The sequence below is a fragment of the Loa loa genome (genome assembly GCF_000183805.2).
Source record: "Loa loa unplaced genomic scaffold supercont3.157, whole genome shotgun sequence".
In the NCBI taxonomy this organism is placed as follows: domain Eukaryota; kingdom Metazoa; phylum Nematoda; class Chromadorea; order Rhabditida; family Onchocercidae; genus Loa; species Loa loa.
In genome coordinates, this window is record NW_018108337.1 from 68,371 (window position 1) to 78,275 (window position 9,905).

The window sequence follows — 9,905 nt, forward strand, 5'->3', positions numbered from 1 at the left end:
TATATATATATAATGTAAGACTTGGCGAATGTAAGACTTGTTAATATCTTTTTTCACAACAAAACCCTTCTTTTTAGGATCAGCCAAAAGGTACGTATCAACAGAAACCTATGAAAAGTGCAATAATATAAAAGCAATCGTAGCAAAAATAAAAAACATACAGATGTGAATCTTTCTTTTCAAAGGAGATGGTAAAAAAAAGGGTAGTGCTAATTTCCAAAACAGAAAAAACGAAGTGATACTGATAACCATGTTCACAAAAAGATAATGACATAACATCTGCAAATAGCACGATAAAAACGTTTGTTTTGCGAGATAAGTATGTAATAATGTGAAAGGGATGTGACGTCATGAAAACATTCAAAAGAATACGAAATGTAGTTGGGAAAATGTTAACTACGACATGAAAACAAATACTAGGAAATGAAAAAGACAAACTGCTGAACAGGAAGAAAAGCTAGACAAACTGATTATGACTTCTTACAGCATTCAAAAAAAAGCAAGCTGTACCAGTTACCAATTTTTAACAAGCTACAATGCTTTTATAAGCTGCAATTGCACTTTTTTTTCGATTCGCCCAAAGAAAATAAACAAATGACACGCTCCAAACATTTTTATGGACCATCTTCCCAAATTGCTGCTTTGGCTTGTTTCAAATCTGAAACGTTACTACAATTAATAAAACCACACATCTCAAACAATCCTTTACAATTACTGAAAGACCTTTTTGTAAGAAATAATTTGAATGGATTTTAAATCGTTTTTACCCAGGAAATCCATCTCCTTATTTACTATTTCAACACTGTTGTAGCAAATTTTTCTTTTGAAAAAGGATAAACACGAATGTAACACTTACTAACCTTTCGCATCTTTCAGCTGTTTTCTTTCATTGCTGATCTGCTGCGCCGAAACATTTGAGCGTTTGCCAAGAGCGCCCTCGACGAGACGGCGAGCAACAAGAGGTGTCGTTTGAGGACGCTGTTTATGAGGGCGAAGGAGTGCTTCATATTTGCGAGCCTTCTCCTGCGTAGCCCTGGTTGCATCACACAACGAACGAAGTCGCACCTTAGCAATACTCTGTCGCTGTCGAACAGCAATCATCGCTTGCAGTGCTATAATCAAACTTATCTTTTCCTTAGATTAATGATTTCAATTTATTCTCCAGTCCTCTTATTACAACATTGTCTTTGAAATTTACCGGCATTTTTAGAGGCAAATACGACCAAACAGTGCGTGTCATCAACAGGATGAATAGCTACGTCAGCGCAATCATGTTTGGCCAATTCTTGCTTTACATCGTCTTCGGTAAATCTAACAGGAAGGTTGAAGGCTTCTAAAACGTGTGGCAGTAAATTATCATCCCAGGGATCAACAGGAGGTCCAGTGAAGTAATTGATCTTCGGCTTCCGAATCTTTACCTTACACATCGCTATTTCGATCTGTAAAATGGATATGAAATGGAACCTAGAAAAACCACACAACACTGAACTGTGACTTCATATCTTCCACGAACTACAAAAGTAGAAGACCAGTGTTATATACCACTACACAGAAGAAATACGCCTGAACAATTCTACCCATTCCCAACATTTAATTGATTCAAAGGAAGTGTAACTGGAAAGAACTCATGTGTGCCCACAAAACAGTCTGTGGAACCGATAATATGAACCTCATTAACAAGTTTAAAGCTGTAGTCATCGTTATCAAGTTCCTCCCATGAATCGACTGCACCGCTGCTGGATACCACGGCTTCATCTTTTCTTTTTTCTTCACCTACCGATTTTTGCTTTTTTTTACCATCCATTAATTCTGTCAAAGAAATTAGCTCACTACTGCCTGATTTCAGCACATCATTTTCATTATTGCATTTTACCAGATCCTGAAAACAGTTCGGAATAGAAATCATATAAAATTGTGAAATATTTTGAGTTCACAGAAGTTTCATTTCCGGTTTCATTACAAATTGAATTTGTATGTATCGCATTACTTCGTCTGATTAACCAGAGAAATAATCTTTTCTTTATTATTAGTAAACTGCAAACGGCAACAACTTCAAAAAAGAGATATTCTAGGTATGAATTCATGCGTTGCCTGCAAACAATTCGAAGTAGGAATATACAGAAATTGCAGAATATATCAAAATACAAACCTGATTATCAAAATCTGTAGTACATGAAGTTTCCGCCAGCGCACTTCTATCGAAAAGACTTTCGACTACATCTACAGCTAGAGCTTCAGTAGCATCCATACTGTCATCTGCTACAGATGTTGAAGAAGTATCCTGCAAACATAGCTAAAATCGCTACGAAGAAAATGCATTTTTAAAAATTTACGTAGACAATTCAAGTCTGAAGGTCATGAAGCTGCACACAAATGCCATCCAAACTACCACCCATGTTTTCTGAAGAGTAAACTAATAAAAAGCACAACTAAAGTGAATCGCAAAAGCTACAGTAAAAAAAAAGACTAGTCTAAGTTTTATCCGTCTCTGCAATAAGTTGATTCAAGGAAAAACCTATCGTTTTCAAAATGATAGTGGAAAATAACAGGTGAAAAAATCTCTAAAATGCCTCAACAGAATGCAATGCATTTAGAAAAATCGATTTTTTTTTTCACGCTTTCTTTTAAAATCCTGGAAAATGGCACAATGAAATAAACATGTTTGCCTGAGGTCCTTTCACATGCTGAGATCCCATCGAAGCTGACATGGTTTTCATTGCAACAAGTGAACTTCCAAATGCCTCTTGCGAAGCTTAAAAGATATTCATAAATAATCATGACACTAAAAACGTTACATGCTAAAAAATGTTAGCACTCAGCTGACGATGATATTCAAGATTCTGAAAATGGGTGACTGAATGGTATCATCACTACCATCTCCTCAATGATTGTTTATCCTTTCATTAATTACCACCTCAGAAAGAAGTATCATTAAGAATCACTTTTTCTATGATGAAAGAACCACCATTATAATCAAATTCTTCGATACTTTCGAAGTCGTCTAAAAATTAAACCTAACACGGCAGATAAAATGAGAGAACCTGCGACAAATGAAGGATGCATACTCATTGAGGTAACCTACATTTTCTCATCTAGAAGATTACGTCAGTAGGTTAATAGTAACCAATTTTCCATCAAATGGAAATTCGGGCGTCCAAAACTGCCAAAAAAAATCCGACTTACACTTTACGCATAATGCTTTTCAACTAGCTCAGAAAAAACAGTGGGAATTGCAAACCTGAACCGAATCCAGTGTTAGCTTTGGGTGATATCGAATTGCTTGCAACTTCCTGAATATCGGATGACTTAATCGCTGCCAGTGTTCCAAGCTCTGTTTTTGCAAATTTTTCTGCAAATGAGATATGTTACTAAAATGTCAACAAAATTGAATGCCTAACAGCAAGCAATATTACAAACGAAAATGCTCAGCAGTAAAATCGAAATCCCACAGTATGAAATTTCAACCTTTGCAGACACTCCATGGTGAACCACCTGTCAGTGATTCTTTGGAAATGATTGAATTTGTAGATACACCGGTAAGCAGTAAATCCGTAGGAAAGAGTGGTCCCTCACTGCAATTATTTTTGTGAGTATCTGAGGCAATTAGCAGTGAGTGTTTTGCAGTATTAATTGCTTCCTTGTCAAAATTTTTGACTGCAACGCGATCCTCAGTAGTATTTGGCTGTGAATAGAACAGATCTTTTAAACCGGGACTGGCATACAGCTTAGTTTGCTTTTGTTGTTCCTCGAACGATTGATTGATCATCGCAACCTGGAAATTCGGAATTAATAAGAATTACATTCTGAATATTGCATATCTCACGAAAAAAAAGTACTTCACTGCACAGCATATGAAAAAGATACGTACTTCAAGGTCATCTGCATCCGGTGGGTTACTTCCAGCATCACAAAGATACATGTTAGAAGATTTTGTCAAACTTGAACCAGCAGAAACACGCCCAGAATCTGCATTAGGACTTTGACAAGTCATTAATGGACTTGACAAATTGCGTTCTAATTTAAGATGTAGTTCCTGCAAAACAATAAGGTCAAACTAAATGTTCAGACCAAACAAAAACAGCTCATCTAACTTTGAAAACACATTAGTTTTCAGATTTAAAAGTATAAGTACTTTTGATTCGAAATCATCGTAGGAGGTCGGCAGGTTGTCCAAAACATGAGCAAATTCGGCATCTTCAACATCACCACTATAGATGTCCCACTTTTCCACAAATTGCTCTTGTAAGCCTGAAATACCAGCTTCCACTGGTTCCAACCTGAACATCTGATTGCAGTGCGACAAAAGGTAAGGTAGGAACGAGGTTAGTCATGCATGATGTCATGGAAATCAAGTGAGGTCATTTCTGATTTCTTTTGTTCAACTTAGAATAAGGAAAAGTTCCAGTTTATTGAAAGCCACATCTACGAGTAAATGGATGGATCAATTTGATAGTTTTCATAGTAGCGATATAACCAAAATATCGTCCAAATATACAACATCCTTTCGACTATAAAGCCCATAGGAACCTGATAACAGTGAAGGAGATCAGAAAAAAAAGAAGGGATCGATAGGTTAAATCAGAATCTGTTTACTGCTATTTCCTAACAAGCACGGAACATTTCGGCTAACTCAAAGGTACACCTAAACAAACTAACCATATGTATTACTAATAGTTGTTTCAATGAAGCGTTTTGCGGCTCGCCTAACGTCTTCAAGATCTGGTGCGCAAATATCTTCGTTTGGAAGCTGCAGATTTCCGATATTTTGGCTGGTACAAGGTGGAAAATTTTGCCCAAAGCTTGTAGCAGGCAGTTGCTTCACGGCGTTGCTAGAAGGAAGCTGCTGCCCGGTTGACGCGAAGTCTTCCTCATCAATCCTTCGAAATAATCGCAAGGTTAAACATGAAGGAAACTCTGAATTACACATGGCTAGAATAAAAGCTTGAACAGGAATAGATAATCTGGTAAAAAAGGACCTAAAAGGAAGAAAACTTCGAAAGATGAGAGAGATGAAATCAACCTGCTCCGTTCATCGGTGAAAAATCCATCTCCTTGAGCGAATGAACCATAATTAGTCATGCTCGCTCCTCTTCGCGAAACCCCGCATATAGCCGTACAAGACGGTTTGCGACCTGTTAATTCGTTACACCACATTATTATTACTGTCATGCACAACGTGCTGTAGATGAAATTCATCAGTACAGAGTCAATAATGTTCTCACTATTACTTAGTACTAATACAAATACTATTTATATGCATAGCAATATGCACTTAGATTCGAACAGCTAAGCGCGCACAACAGAATACGACCGCTACCGTTAACCCCACAAAAATGAAACGTAATGCATGCCCGAAGTTACTTAAAACTGCCAAGTCATCTAACTGCTGCTCCCAAAATGACTATGAAAATTTGAATAACTCCACCAAAAGACTGCAACGGAGATTCACGCACTCGTACAAACACTGATCATACTTCCCTTTTCCACAAGCGCGAGACCTCTACAGGGATATCGGAGAATGCCACGGTATCAGACGATGACATGATTCATACCAGATAGTTAGAGTAAAAGTGAACGAGGAAAGAAAGTGACGGTAGACAGAAAAGGAACGGAGGAATTGTATTGGAAATTGCAGACTTAATTTTCATAGCGTCTCAGGTACGACAGTGTTGCATACAATCACTTCAGGACTGCTTACGTTGGCGCGTGTAATTTGAAAAGTTTACTGGGAAGAGAAAGTCCAGGGAAGAGAAGTTAACTGGGTCTAAATACTATTTCGGTATTTGTTTTGTTTCACTTGTGACAAGTGATATTCAATAGCATGTTACGCAAGTGCAAAGAATGATGTGACATCTAAAACAAAAACTTTTCTTCTAAATTTCATCTTGGGACTAAATTTGCATTTCCAATTAGGCGGGGATTCAAAATCGGACTCAATCTTAGACTTCTTATACATACAATCAAGCTTAAGGTTGAACTTGGGGTTAGGTCGTTTCAAACGGAATTGTATAAATTTGAATAAAAAGCTTCCAGGCTTAATCTCTACCTTTCAATATGAGCTTCATCATCACTTTAATTTTAAGTTTGAAAGAAGAATTTCCAAAAATTTCTTTCCATACCTTTTGATGGCTTCAGACTTCTTTCTGTTTTTGCTTCAGATCGCGTGGTAATTCCAAGGCTACCTAGAACTTTGTTCCAGTATCTCTTAGTGAAAACCGAAAATTGTTTCCATAAAAAGTTATAAATCACTCGTTTTTACATCTGTTTCTGAGAAATTTTCTCTTTCGTTAAATTGTAGATTAATTTCTAAATTGATTTAAGAGACGCTTTGAAATTTTCAATGTCCCTTAGAATTATTCAGATAATTGCTCGTTTAAGAATGTTTAAAGTAAAAAAAAAAGACTCCAAATATTTGAAACTATATGTCACGAGTTTGAGCTCACTGCGTTCATTGTCTTCATTCACTGTAAATATGCCGATAACTTGGCGGCTGTACAAGAGTAGAACTTATGTGAATTACAGCCAATTCGTTGTGCTGATATTTCCAGCTATGAGGGAAAGAGTTCAGTCCTTTAGCCCTTACAAGTCTATTTGCATTTTTATATTTTTTCCGCATTTTATGTTGTTTTTTTTTTTTAATCCGTTTTTTCTTCTTTTTTTTTTTATTTTTATGGGAGAAATTGAAAGAGAAGCGCGAAATAAAAACTAAGATTGAGTTGAAGGGGACAAATGTATAATTTCGTCCTATGCTTTAAAAAGGCAACTTCTGTAAAATTTTCTTCTGTCACATATTAAATTGCTCCATAATGATCACGAATTATACATAGTATTATGATATTACTGGGCTTACAAAATCATAATATAACGATGACCTAATAAGGATACAGTGATAATATGATGATGACAAAGTAGTGAAATGATGGTAAAAGACTATGCGGTGAAATGTTTCGAAAATTACTACATCGGTATGATGGATAATAAGCTTATAAATTTTTCAATCTTTAGATTTTTAGATAGGCTTCTCACTTATATACATTCTGCTTAGTTTCTGGATTTATTCCTCGATCCGAAACTTTTCTAGGGTAATTGGTTTATTGCCACTAATCAGTTTTTATTCAAATAAAGTGAAAACTTCCAATATTTTGAAAAAATTTTTTTGATATACATATTATGAAGTTAGATTGCATTAAACAATTTCGTCATTTTCTTTTTTCCCGAGAAGTTTCCTCCTATTGCGCACAAATATTGTTTGAATTTTGCTGATTTTTCGGGTTATTTCTACGAAAGAAAAAAAGCTCCATAAGAGAAAGCATTTTGGAAGATTTCCAGACTTCCTTTCACATATGCAAGCATCAAAGAATACCTTTTCTGTTATAAAAGCGATATTCATAAGGCAATATTTCGATGTACATCAAAATGTGATGTTTTTTGATTACCAGTTTTGTTTTAATGACTTTGATCTGAAGTCAGGTCATTGACGAAGGCTGACTGTCATCGTATAATTGCAAGATCCAAAAAAAAAATTATTAAGTTTCTGCTATAATTTTTCCCACTTACGTCGCTATAAAGGCAAGGAGTGATGATGCAACAGAACGTCTTTGCATAAACTTTTCTACTAATCAAGTTCTTCCATTCATGCATCCTCAATTTTCGCTGTGCCTGAATTTTACAGAAGCCAGTTTCTGATAAGCTCATCTTAGATTTTTTTCGGAGTGGTGGATATTTCTATCTTGCAAATAGACGTTTATGGTAGCGAAAGTAAAACTGGAACATGTACAGGGAATAAAGAAATAAGATAGAGTAATGAGTATAATGAGCCTATTTCTTCTCTACATTTTCTTTTTTGCATAAAATTAGGTTGTAATGATGCATGCTGCAAATATTGCATCTTCTGGTGATAGTTTTTGGTAAATGAAGGAAGAAGGGTGAATAATATATGCAGAAGACAATATTAAATTATAAATGAAAGGATATGGGAAGGTGCCATCAAGCTCATTCGTATTTCACTGCTTTTCGTAGTATTCCTTGGAAAGATAGATATCTCATTTGTTCCTTTCTTGTACTTTATTTCTTCATGTACTATTGCTGTTGTCGAAAATTAACACAAGATGGTACCTTTTGCAAAGGTTGAATGGAACTTATATTGCTGTAGCAATATAAGGAAGAACAAGTTGTAGGCATTATTTTAAGTGGCAGAAAAGCGTCGAATGCATAATGGAATCATTTGAGAGAAAGAGAGCTAGATATGGTTAGTTGAGGGTAACTTTTGTTTTGCAACCTTATTTAAGCTTTCCAGCTTCACTCACACTTCCAGTTATGCATCAGATTTGTTTACCCACAAATATGTAATTTTATCCGCATGTCTGCTAGTGGCTCGGGATTTGATTTTGGCAGTGTGTCATCCCATTTCTCAAATCCATTCGATTTAGGAATAAATTTCATGATGACTAAATGTGGACGTATTTTGCTGTACAAGTGCACACCTTTTTTCCCTGTCCTTTGGAAAGCATTTGTTCTCTTCCAGGTGATTTTTCGGATGCAATGTGTTGGTAGGCGAACATTACTTATAGTGGCTGCAGCACTGGTTTGGAATTCAGTAAGCTCCAGACGGATTTTTGTAATAGATTCGGAATGTACAAGCTGCTCCTACTATACGACTCACATTTGCATATCGCCCTTTCTATACAGCGAGCATCTTGTTAACAGCATTGAAAGGCAGATATCTTCCAGGTTTTTTTGCTTAACGATAGTTTTAACATCATTTGCATATCGCCTTTTAATTGAACTCTTCGTCTTTTAATTGAACTTCGCTTCCACTATATAATATTCCTTATCATTTTTTCAACAAGTTTCGTGATAATAATGGGAAAAATGTATAAAATATATGATAATACATACAAATAAAGATAGGGAAGAAGGGTCCATTCATATATATTTTCTGCATTGTGTCACGTGTCACGTATTCACGCCAGTGTATCAATACTCAAATCGATTCCAGATTTGTACCTATGTAGATATATTGAGAGTGATTTTATAGACTTGATTTCAGATTTGAACCGTGCTTAAATGGAAGCCAACGAGAGGCTGATAGGAGGCCTTCACGACCGACAGAAATTATGGGAAGAAGGTGATTTGAATAAATAAAATATTATGTAAATACTGGTTACGAGTGTTCATTGATTCTTAGGTACCATTCCCTTCAATGTTGGAAAAAGAAAATGGAAATTATTTGTATTTATTTCTCGGAATGTGACACTGCTAGAAAAGGCGCATTACTGGGTAAAATAATGGACCTTCTATCTGTAGAGGAACGGTGATTTTGGCGATGGTGGAATGCAGTTCAAGGCAAAACTGGAGTGAACTTGCAGAGATGGCGAGTGTAAAATGGGCAGACAAGTTATCGTGTCATTTTGACGCGCTGATTGTTCTATTTCATCAGTGGAAGCTTATTCCAGTTTTATCCGTTCGTCGCAATACAAGTGCACTATGGGGTCAACTGCAATTGCGATCTTACCAGGTCGTAATTCCCACAGCTTTCGTCGCAGATTACTTTGTGATTTTCCTGCAGACAATGAGGTTGTATCTTTCTGCCATACCAAAACTTCTTAGGAACACTTTTGATTGAAATGTTCGGCTGAACAGATATTGTGCATCTGAAAGGAATCGGAAATAAGAGGCATCTTCCTCACACAAATAACCTCTTGATTAGTATTGTTTCTTCAGCACGTGTTCAATGAATAATAAGAGGTGTTCGTTTAGCTATTAACAGATTCTGGTGAGAGAACTGATAGAGGCAATTTAGAAATATGTTCCTGTGTAGCCAAATATTACGCAAGATTCGGGACACGATATACCGTTTACCAGCTCATTATGTATATATATATATATATATATATATATTGTTT

At 36.0% G+C, this 9,905-nt stretch overlaps 2 protein-coding genes across 2 annotated transcripts; one reads left to right on the plus strand and one right to left on the minus strand.

The window, feature by feature from the left end:
* Positions 1-20: 20 nt before the first annotated feature.
* LOAG_09695 (hypothetical protein) lies at positions 21-5,154 on the minus strand (the record flags this gene model as incomplete). The annotated part of the gene is made up of 12 exons (XM_020447997.1): positions 21-658; positions 861-1,112; positions 1,199-1,439; positions 1,670-1,879; positions 2,150-2,281; positions 2,667-2,752; positions 3,239-3,349; positions 3,466-3,772; positions 3,869-4,033; positions 4,133-4,248; positions 4,657-4,877; positions 5,021-5,154. 12 exons carry the CDS (start codon positions 5,152-5,154, stop codon positions 615-617), a joined length of 2,019 nt encoding a protein of 672 aa, XP_020301823.1. The 3' UTR covers positions 21-614.
* A 3,382-nt stretch (positions 5,155-8,536) lies between these two features.
* Positions 8,537-9,744, plus strand: LOAG_09699 (hypothetical protein; the record flags this gene model as incomplete). Its single annotated transcript, XM_003145227.2, has 3 exons — positions 8,537-8,730; positions 9,050-9,127; positions 9,307-9,744. 3 exons carry the CDS (start codon positions 8,537-8,539, stop codon positions 9,623-9,625), a joined length of 591 nt encoding a protein of 196 aa, XP_003145275.1. The 3' UTR covers positions 9,626-9,744.
* Positions 9,745-9,905: the final 161 nt, after the last annotated feature.